Source organism: Zonotrichia albicollis, chromosome 3, assembly GCF_047830755.1.
Source record: "Zonotrichia albicollis isolate bZonAlb1 chromosome 3, bZonAlb1.hap1, whole genome shotgun sequence".
NCBI lineage: Eukaryota > Metazoa > Chordata > Aves > Passeriformes > Passerellidae > Zonotrichia > Zonotrichia albicollis.
Genome location: NC_133821.1, coordinates 68383453 through 68394664, shown reverse-complemented (window position 1 = coordinate 68394664; position 11212 = coordinate 68383453). Strand labels below are relative to the sequence as shown.

The 11212-nt window shown below is 41.5% G+C and overlaps 1 protein-coding gene across 1 annotated transcript; it reads left to right on the top strand.

The window, feature by feature from the left end:
* Window positions 1-2715: 2715 nt before the first annotated feature.
* Window positions 2716-10945, top strand: SOD2 (superoxide dismutase 2). The gene is made up of 5 exons (XM_005488092.4): window positions 2716-2875; window positions 4023-4225; window positions 8234-8350; window positions 8956-9135; window positions 10432-10945. The coding sequence occupies exons 1-5, from the start codon at window positions 2847-2849 to the stop codon at window positions 10575-10577; spliced, it is 675 nt and encodes a 224-aa protein (XP_005488149.1). The 5' UTR covers window positions 2716-2846; the 3' UTR covers window positions 10578-10945.
* The last annotated feature ends 267 nt before the right edge of the window (window positions 10946-11212 follow it).

Genomic DNA, 11212 nt, shown 5'->3' with positions numbered 1-11212 from the left:
AAAGTAAGCTTTAGAGTTTGAACCCGGTTTTATTACTGAGTAAAGAAAAACCCAAAAAACAAGCCAGACTCAAAAGCTTGAAGTATGTAACAGGTAAATGCACAAATTAAACTAAAAAACATAAGGAATTAGCAATTCAGCCTTTTGAACTGGTTGACTTCATTTTTCAATGCCTGCCTGAGGAAACTGATTTCTTAACAGGTGCAGAGAGTGAAAGAATTTCCTTTAATTAAATATACTCTTATTGCTCACTAGCAATGAGCTGTGACTTTCAGAACCTGGGTTTCTGGTGTTTATTTTGGATCTACTAGTTTAGTGTTGGTAGCACATGAGCAAGATGATGAAAGAGCGCTGTTCAAGGTAAGACAAAAGTACTTAGTAGTGTATTTAGGGTGGACTAAAGAGTTTCCAGTTTCAACATTTTTCTACCTGTGAGTCTTGTAATTACCAGGTGACTAATAAAATTAATGCATATGTAGCTATTAAAATAATAAGTAGCTTAACTGCTGTGCAATTCACTGTGGAAACTTGTTTGAAAGAAGTCTCTCTAAAGTTCTAGAGCACACTTGCCTTGGTTTAAATTTACAGTTACAGTAAATTCTTATAGAAGGGCTTCTGTGGTAGCATTTTTAAGTGGCACAAATTAGTATCTGCAGTAATATTGTCCAAGACAAATGGATGTAATTAAAATGCTACTAGCTATGCTTGTCTGTATTAAAATGCTAGTCCATAGCTAGCACCACTTCTATTTTAATTTCATAGGGTTCATATCAGTGTTCTCAAACCACTTGGTAGTGGTCACTGGAAGTATTCCACACAAATTCCATTGGTGATTCCTTGTTGCTTTTTGAATGTTGCTTCAGGCCTTTTTGCTTGAAAAATAGCAGTTGAATGGTTGAATGCATGAAAGGGAAGTGACAAGTACCTATACAAAAATGGTACTGGCATCTGGCACTCAAAGGAATTTTTAGATCACAGAAGTCCCTGATAATGAATGTTACTTGATCATAACATCATATTGCTTGCTTATGTAACACGTATATATTGTACATCCTGGATCCTGTACATGGTAAAATACAGTATTTTTAAAGAAGCTTCAGATGCTGATAACACAATATAATAATCAGGCTTTATGTGATCAGATGGTAAAAAGCCTACTGAGGAAATCTGTGGTCCTTAAAAAAATGGTAGAGCACTTAGGTGGTGATGACTTTTTACTTAGTCCGGTATTACAGGTCATTCATGACTTCAAAATTATCTTTATGTGAGGTTTTTCTCAAGTTTTTAAATAGTAAAATAATAATCAGAAATACAAATGATACCATCAGCCTTCAACTTAACTTTTTGGAAAAAAAAATGGTGTAAAGCCATTCCCCTAAGCTGACACCTGTGCTTAGAAGGTGTCTCCTAAATTAGTGGCTGGGGTGCTTTGTGTGATTTTTTTTTTTTTTCCCCTTCCAAAATGAAAGCAACCCAGCAACTGTGCCAGTTAATAATAAAATTAGAAATATGATTACATAATTGACTTGCTTTCATGGGACATTTGCTACAAACATTAGTGAACTGCAGTGTAATACTGCATATGCAAATGCTAATTACTAAAAGCCTGTGATATTCATGGTTTTGCCTGGCTGTTGGTGCCTGTATTATGACACTTAATAATCCTGAATGTAGTTGGTTCATTTTAACAAAAAATGACATTGATCCAATAAATACAATATATTCCTCTTTAAAATTAGATACATATCTCGCTGAATGTATTTTTAGTAGTCAGGGATGAAGAAACAACTCACTGATTTTGGACAATTTGCCCTCTATCTTAGCTGCTGCTAAAGCAGCTATTTTCACTGCTCACATTCCCACAAGAGCACCGCTGGTTCCTCTTCATCAGGGGAACTCAATTACTGTCCTTTTCTGGGATGCCTCGAGAAGTGAGGGATGGAAGCATTGTGTCTTCCAGGGGCTGGGATTCCCTTGGTGGGTCTTTCCAGGTAGATTTCTTCACAACTGGCAAGATGAGGTTATTTATTCTCAACAAAATTGTTTAGGGTTAGCCCCCACTGAATTTTTGTAATTTGAATTTTTACAGTCTGGTAAATGTGTGTGCTAGACGATCTTAAGGCTATGTGTATTTATTTAGAATGACAAAATATGATGATAAAGGTTTTGTGGTAGCAGAGATAAATTGTGTGGAATTAAATTTTTACCTAATGTTTGTCTTGCCTGCAGAGTGCCTCCTAGCTCTGAGGAATGAGTTTCTCCTCCGTGACCTCGCTGGAGAGCCAGTTTGTAATGGGTCTTTGGACTCATTTGCATTAAACTGGGTAAAGGATTTTCATGAGCACCAGAGGCCGCTGAATTGCAGGAAAGCACGTGTTGGGGAAAACAAGATACCCGCAAAATGGGTAAAAGAGCAGAAATGAACCAACAAAAGCGAGTCGTAGACAAAAGAGCTGAAACGATAGTGTTAGTGCTGCCGGTGCCATCGCTGTGCTGCCAGAACCATGTCATTGCGCGGCAGGGTTTCAAAGCCGCGCTCTGCCGTGCTGCTGAATCTTGCCGGGGCACCGGCGGCATTTTATCTGTTTCCTAGGGGCTAAGGCAGCCTCGCCTCGTCTGGAACTACAGCGGGCCTGAGTTTTACGATAACGATTCTAGAGCGGCTATGTTCATAAGGACAAGCTACTCCTATCGCTAAGCAATGGTATTTGCCCGGTATTCGCCCGCCTTGGAAGGCCGGGGGTGGCCGCGGGGTGTGTCACCTGCGGCGCGGCCCAGCTCAGCCCCCGCGGCTGGGGCGGGCCGCGGCTGCGCCCTGACAGTCGCGCCCGGCCGCAGACGCCGCCATGTTGTGCCGTTTCGCCGCCGCGAGCAGGTGAGAGCCGCGCCGCGCCGGGGAAAGCGCGGGGCCGGGCAGAGCCCCGCGCCGGGAGGCGGCGGCCGCACCGTCCTTGCCCTCTGCAGCCGAGCCGGGGACGGGACGGCGGGAGCGGGGGAGGAGGCGGCGGGAGGGTCGTGTTGTCGCCCCTCGGTGTCTGCCCCCCGCCATTTCGCGCACAGGGAGGTCGCGCTACTGCCGGCTGTCCTGCCGGGTCGGCGCCGGCCCGGGCCCGGGCTGCTGCCGGTGTCCTTGAACGCTCTCAGGTTCTGCCCCCGCCGCCCTCCGAGGAGCTCTGGCGGCCTGACACGGTGCTGGCAGACACTCCTGTTTCTGCTGGCCGGGGTCGCCGCTCTCGGCTGCTCTTCAGGGTCCCGAGGGCTTTGCTCGCGGTGTGTCCCTGGCCTATGTCAAGGTCATCAGCGGTGCAGCGGCATCAGCCCTCAGAGCTGACCGTCCTGCCGGCCCGACGAGTCTCCTCTCGTCCTGGCCCTTGTGTCGCATGACAAGTGCGAGGTGTTAAAATGGGGAAGGGTAACACAGCCTGCGCGGTGTCTGTGCCGGGCATCGCGGCTGTGACGCCCCTGTGGCTTCCCGGTACGCCCTGTGGGGACAGGGAAACGCCTGTCTGTGTAAATGCTGGAGAGATTCAGCATTCCCGGAAACCCGTGACTGTGCAGGTTTTTTAGCACTTCCCAGTGCACAGACCTTGTGGATAGCGAGGGAAGGACGCTTAGGTGACATCTTTGCTTCTATTTTTTAGGAATAAAGATTAGGTGAAGCTTTGAATGTCATCAGGTTACTACTGGCTTTTCAGTGCTGTCCCTGCTTTTCCCTCACATGCATGCTTGGGAGGATACATGAGTCTCTGCAGGGCCTGGAGGCTCGGATTGAGAAGCAGCAGCCTCACAGTGCAAAGCCCTGGATATGTGACCTTGGTGTGACTTCATCTTTGCAGTTAAGCTGCAAAGTATGCCTGCTTTAAACTCTTGAGAAGTGGAAATATTATTTCCTTGGCTGAGATATTATCCCAGGTATTTAAAGCAGCTGATCAGAACAGCAGTGTATGCAGTCTATTTCACTGGTGAACCCCAAGTTTTACTGAATAAAACTGCTTCTTTCTGTTTTTTTTTTTCTTTTCTAGAAGCAGTGCCAAGTTGGTAGCACCCTTGGGGTGCTTGGTTTCTAGACAAAAGCACACTCTTCCTGACTTGCCATATGACTATGCTGCTCTGGAACCTCATATTAATGCAGAGATCATGCAGCTGCACCACAGCAAGCATCATGCCACCTACGTGAACAACCTGAACGTGGTCGAGGAGAAGTACAAAGAGGCAGTGGCCAAAGGTTTGTATCTCCACAGTCAACAGGTGAGGTGGAAGCTAATTGGCACGGATGATACAGAAGAACAAAATAAAAAAAGAAGCAAGATACATTCTTTGAAAAGCTTTGGATTATGTCATTGCAGTATGGTAAGGGGAAAATCTTTTATTGTAGCTTCGGTGGTGCTGATAATTGGAAATCGAATGTAAGTAAAAAGCATGAATTCTGTTCTCTGTAGTGCTGTAAAACTAGAAGATTTGTTGATTGTTGTGGGTTTAGTCCATACTCCATTAGTAACTTAACCTGAGCAAAGACTGAGTCAGTAGGAAATTGCAGTCATTTTCCTGAACAAGTACTATGCAATAAAAAGTTAGATAAAGTGAAAAAGTTAGATAAAGTGAAAAATACATGCCTTGATAGTTTTCACATCAGATGCTCTGCTCAGTCTCTGTAAATAATCTCAGTTGCCTGCAATTGAGGTAAGACAGACATGTTGTTAATGTATACAACACACAGTGCAGAGACCTGAATTTGGGTGTCCGTTATATCACTGGGTCAAATTAAAGGGTTGGGTAGGTGACAAGCCCATGTGAGACAGGAAAATATGCAGGAAACCATCATGGAAATTTTTGTTACGATCCCAGAATTTGAGATATACTGCTTTTTGCAAAAACTTTGCAGGGTAGCAGAGCTATGCTGAAACATGAGATGTGTTTTTTCCAAACTTTGAGTCTTTCAGTTGGACTGATAAAAGTGTGTGAAATAACATGTATGTCTTTTTAAGAAGGTGGAATATTTTCTGTTTTTTTTTTTCTGTTGTGATGATCTTCTTAAAAGGTATCAGTTTATCTCAGAGAAATGATTATCATACAGACTCACTTCTGTCTGCTTGCCAGGTGGCTTCACAGTGGAATTTAATGTGTGGACTTGGCTGAAAGTTAGAATTGCTAATATCTGAGTAAACCTGAACCATGTGTCCCTTGATAGTTAATTGCCAGTGTATTTGAATAGAAAATAGGGCTTTTCAAGTACCTAAGTGAGCCTAAAAATAACTTGTGCAGTGTGAATTAATGAACTAATGAGATTCTTTTAAGAAGCAGGTTATCAAGGCTGACTGCTGCCTTGCCCTGCCAGTAGCAGATCCAGGAAAGGTGGATTCTGGAGATGTAATTAGTGCAAACACCACTGGGGAGGGAACCTGAAGTGTCAGAAGACACTGTGTGTGCTGCTGCTGTTACTGATGCTGTTAATTACAAAAGCTTCAGCCACTAGTGGAGGCAGAATTTCTGGTTATCAGATGCATCTGCAGTGTTGTGGATCCTTTGAGTTATTTTTTAGGAATTACAGCTTTTGATAGCATCTCATCACTTGTGTTGAAATGTTTATTACTTAGAGATTAATTTTTCCTTAAGGATTCTGCAGAGATTATTTTCCAAATGGGTGACTTACTGGTTGTGGTCATGCACACCAAAGCAGACAAATAATTACTTGGGATATGGGTGATTGGGTGGTTTGTTAGTTTGTTTTTTCCTGATTGGTATCTCAGTATACCATGTGCAGTATTTTGACCCTCATTAGAAGAAATTCTAAGACCAGGGCAAAGTCTGAACTGCCACCTCATTTTGTCAATATTGTTATTTTTTCATACTAAAACTGAGCACTACCAAAAATCTTGCTGGGCTGTGTATCAGTGTTGGGTTACATAGCACATCTGATCACTATCTAATAAATTTTCTGGACAGCAGAACCTTGTCAATGTCTCTTGTTCAGCAATAGAAAGCAAGTTATTTTCTTCAGATTATCTTTAACATGTTTTCATTTATCTATATTTGCATAGAAAACTCAAAGCCATCCTGTTGGCTGACATTGTCAGTTCATTTGAAAATGAATTTACATTTCTGTGACAGCGCAGAACATGGTTTCAACATAAACTGGTCCTGACTACTGGCCCATCAAAATGTGTCAGATTTGCTAATTGAAGAATATTAACTTGAATCTCATTTTCATTGAAAACTTGTTCATACCATAGTTTTCCCGCTCTTCTTTGACCACCATGCAACCTGTGATGGACTGTGGCAAGGAAACAAATTACTTAAGCTGAGAACCTGAGCTGCCTACTCTCTTTAGCACCTTTGGGCTTCTTGTCTTGGTTTACTGAATTGTCCATGGATTCTGTACAAATAAATTCCAATATACTTCTGCTGTAACTTAAGGGCAAGTTACCCCTTTTCAGTTGTTTTTTTTTTCCTCAGTGCAAAGTTCAGCAGCACAAATGCTGTTTAAGGACAATGGTGAAATGCTGTCTCTGATTTCTAGGGGTCCTGAGGAGAACTTGGGTTCTTCTAAGGAATGGTGGAATAAGGAGTTATGGATGCATTAAAGGCTTTCTAAGTTACTTTTTGATTTCTGGCTTGCTATATGTTGTATGCCCTGGATGAACTTGAAAGTGTCATTAAGGCATGAGAAATTCAGGGAAAATGTCCCTAACATGCCATCTGAATGGCCATGAGAGACTTCTTATCCTTAACCTGGTACCCAAATCCAGCAAATAATGGTTTTACAAACACAGCATTGGCTGCTTTGTTTCAGTGCTGCACCCCTCTCTGAAGCTGTGAGGAAATGCTGAGAACGTGAAGCCCTGACTTAAAACCTTTGATGCCTTGTGAAGGCTGTCCTAGAACAGAAACTAGACAGTGCTAAACAATAAAGTAGGAATTTGTTAGAAAGCCTCAACAGATCCACCTTGAGCAGCACAGGCGCCCAGCCAGGCCTACAACCCAGGAGAACCCAAAATGGTCACCAAAAAAATGGACAACCAGTCACAGGGTGTCACACTTCTATAAGTTTTGGTCCAGTAGCACATTGGAGTTGATTGTCCAATTACAGCATTAGCCCGTGAATTCCCATCCTGCTTGTTTTTCTCTCTTTGGTCCACCATTGTTTATCTTTTTGGGCCTCAGATCTGGTTCAGTTGTCCTTGGGTCCCAGCTAGAGAAGGAATTGCTTTGTCTACCTACTCTGTGAAGAGAGCTTACTGTCCCCTAATGTGAAGCCCAGATCCACACACTAAAGCAGCACAAGATCTCAAAAATACAAAAGTTAAAACCTGAGGCACCACCTTGGTAACAGATTGCTTTGAGGTGCACTACTTCTTTGAGGATTGTCTTCATGTCTGTGTTGTTGAGGTGACTCAGAAAATTTCTACAACTCAGTCCTGAGAGTGGAGAAAACAGGTCCCCTACTGATTCCTAACTAAAGAATGCATTGGAGTGGTGGAAAAAGCTTTAGAACCTTTGAAATGCTTCAGTGTTTTTTAAAGCCAAAATAGTAATGAAAAGACTTGTATTGAAGTGGTACAAGACTGTTCAGAGACACAAGGCACCAGTGATTTCTTCAAGAATTCTTCTCTGGAAGTGCAGAGCTGTTTGATCGTGGTTTCAGATGCAGGATTCTGTCATGTGTAGCAAAATTATTTCGATCACTTTTCTGTGAGTACCTCCCTCCAAATGAAACAAAAGATAGGAAGGAGAAGAACATTTTGTGTATGTGCTCACTGTACTTACTGACTTTTCTCAAGCACAGGCTGTTTGCCCTGTAAATTGTTTTAAGAAGTTTAAAAATGCTTAGTTTGCAAATCAGTGAGCTAATGGGTGAGTAATATTTTTGCATTGTAGTGATGATACTGACGAATTTACAAGTGCTGGGTCCTCAAAGAGTTCTGGCTGTGCTCGTTGCTTTATTCTGCTGTAGAGTGGCAGTAAGTCTTAGGTATGTAGTGTGGGCTGCCTGATAGTTGCAATATTGCAGATCACTTATTACAGCATAAAAAAGGTCAAAGATAATAAGTCTCCTACAGTGTTTGTCTGTGACTGTCTAAAATATGCATAACAGTACAAACTTCATGTTTTCCATTGATAAGTTACATGCTTGTAGAAAGATTGTGGCTATCATTGAGGCCTAGTAGAAACTTAACTGCCTGTTGTGGTGATAAAACTGTTTTTATTTATATATTTTTATTTTCTGTATCCTTAGGTGATGTTACAACTCAGGTGTCACTTCAGCCTGCCCTGAAGTTCAATGGTGGGGGTCACATCAATCACAGCATCTTCTGGACAAACCTTTCTCCTAATGGAGGAGGAGAACCTAAAGGTTAGTGCATGTTATAGTGGTTTATTGCATCAGTTTTAATTAACAGGTGGAACTGATGATCTTTGGTCTCTTTGAAGGAGTCTAAAGAATCTTTATTTTTCAGAGTTAATTCACCTTTCTATGTGACAATTACCAAAATTCTGAGGTATTTGGGGGAGGTTTTGGATGTAAGCCAAAAATATAAAAAAACGAGTAATGTTCAAAGTCTTTTTTAATTTCTAGAGCTGATTATGAATACACTGCAAAATACCTGGTCTCTGCTGCATATACCCTTTCCACCTTCATAAGAGAAAATAGTTTTAGTAAGCCATGCTAATTAAATTGCTCTATGTACTCAGTTCACAGACAGGAAAGAAATGTGCTGCAGGCCCACCCAGCCTAGTGGCTGGAGTTATTCTCCATTTTGGGTAGGGATAGTTCAGCAGTTAAAGCCTAATGGAAGGAATCCCCCTGGGGAGGATAGAGTACTGATTCCCTAAAGTGACCTGCAATTAAAGATAAAGGCCCTTTAGTACAGATCTCACAAAAGCTGCTGTGATAAACCTGGGAGGTTTGGATTGAGGTTGATATGCTTGTGATCTTTCTGTGCTTTTTTTCTGTTAAAGGAGAATTGATGGAAGCCATCAAGCGTGACTTTGGTTCTTTTGCAAACTTCAAGGAGAAGCTGACAGCTGTATCAGTTGGTGTCCAAGGATCAGGCTGGGGGTGGCTTGGCTATAACAAGGAGCAGGGGCGCCTACAGATAGCAGCTTGTGCAAATCAAGACCCTTTGCAAGGCACAACAGGTCAGGTTTCTTTCCTTCCCCTCTGCTTCTGTAGATTTGGTAGGCAAGTGTATGACATCTGAAAAGTGATTTGGGAAAATGTTGAGAAGAAATTGCTGATAAATAGATGTGAAAAACCAAATGTCTCTTCTAGCAGAAGTGAAAACTCATTTTTTAGAGCAGCATTTGTAAAGCAGAACTTAAAAACTTTGAACAGCAGAATGATTAAGTGTCCTTCTAGTCCAAGGAAAAACAGATGGGCCATGTTGTGAAAGTGTTTTTACTTGGTGAATATTTTACTTTCAGCTTCCTTGGATTTTTGAGTAACTGGAGTAACTTGCACGTGCCAAGCAACATTAAGCTTTTTGCCTTCAGTTTTTTTCTCTGGCAGAGGAGCTATTCACAGCACTGTCAGTGGGGGCCCGACAACAGGAGAGGGGGAAGATGAACATCATAACTCTTGTTCCATCTAGACTGGGTTTCAAATGGAGCCTTATAATTTGCTTCCTTTATAGTTATAAGAGTAATGAGTGTCAACCAAATTAGTCTGTGATGTGGTTAAGTGTTACAGCTGGAAAAGCAGCATAGGACTGGCAATGATCTCTTTCCAATATATTCTTACTTCCTTAGAGAGACATGGAAGTGGTAATGGCAGGCTGGACACCCTTCACAGAGGGAACAGGTCATGATCAGTGAGAATCTGCTTGCAGTGACAGTTTGTCCAAATAATTTTGCAGATACCTTCTGCAGAATTCATAGAGAACGGCAAGGAATTTCATCTATTGCCTATCAGTAGGGTGAAAAGAAATTATAGATTAAGTATAGGGACATAGATTATAATGGGGGCGAATTTCACCCTCCCTCCTGTGAAAATTTACCATAAAAAATTCAGTGACAAGGGTATTTTAGCACAAAAGCAAGGAGGTAATTAGGCACTTAACAAATAGCCTGTAATTAAAGTATTGGAAGCAAGCTGGCATCACAAGAAACCTTCATAACCTAATTTTTTATGAAAGTGCTTGCATAAGTGTGCACAAGATAGAACCCTTTCAAAAATTACTTCATCTGGTTTCAGTTATGTCTTCAAGGCAGTTCCAAAATATTTATATGTGTGTTTACCCAAATCAGCTCTTTGAGTTTATGCAGTGTGTGTGTGTGAGCACAGTTTTGTAAAATACTGCAATAAAGACTAGTGTTCTGCAGAGCTCTTTGTCTTCCTGCAGCTTAAGACTCAGAAACTGGGTACAACTTGAAGATACAATATAAAACTTTACATGTAAAGTGTGTTTTCATATATTTACCCTCTTCTTTTCACAGGTCTCATTCCTTTGCTAGGCATTGACGTATGGGAACATGCTTATTATCTTCAATATAAAAATGTTCGACCTGATTATTTGAAAGCCATCTGGAATGTGATCAACTGGGAGAATGTATCTTCAAGATATGCAACTTGCAAAAAGTAGAGTGGAATTCTTGCACAGACTACTAAAATGTCACCAGTTCTACTCTGATACCACTCTTGTAGTAGTGCCTGTGGCTTACAAATGAATTGTTCTACTGCAGAAAGCACTTCACTCATCCAACAAAAGCATTTCATAATCAAGCAAAGTGTCTGCTTGTTTAATTCTGTGAAAGGTATTTACTTAGAGTTCTGAAGCTTTAAACTGTTGTGCAACAAAGGGAGGCACTTTAATCTGTTCCATTGCATATAGAAACATAGGTCACCTTGCTGAAGCCTAATGGATTTCCTTGTTGCACTGAAATACCTAAGTGGAAATATGTGCTACTGTTACTATAAACAAATAAAACTCAAAAGAAGAATCTTCTATAACTGTCTACAAGAGACTCATTTTTAGTAATATCTGGTCTAGTTACTTGATTTTAAAACAGTTGGAAGAGAAAAATGCCTTTTGTAATTTGTTGTATTACAGGCTGCAGAGCTTTCTATAAAGGTTGAAAAGATAAATGGAGATAGGTGTTGCTGTGCCTGCCTGAATTGACTGTCTTCAGTCATCCCTACTCCTTCCTGCATTTCTTATGTGAGGTCTTTATGTCACACTGATGCACGAGCCCTGGAAGCATTACCTTGGGCAGAGAT

Excerpts from the sequence above, each read along its gene's own strand:
- SOD2 (XM_005488092.4), top strand. The coding sequence starts at position 2,847 with ATGTTGTGCCGTTTCGCCGCCGCGAGCAG. Across the intron at positions 4,226-8,233 it reads CAAAGAGGCAGTGGCCAAAG|GTGATGTTACAACTCAGGTG; the intron begins GTTTGTATCTCC and ends CTGTATCCTTAG. Across the intron at positions 9,136-10,431 it reads CCCTTTGCAAGGCACAACAG|GTCTCATTCCTTTGCTAGGC; the intron begins GTCAGGTTTCTT and ends TTCTTTTCACAG.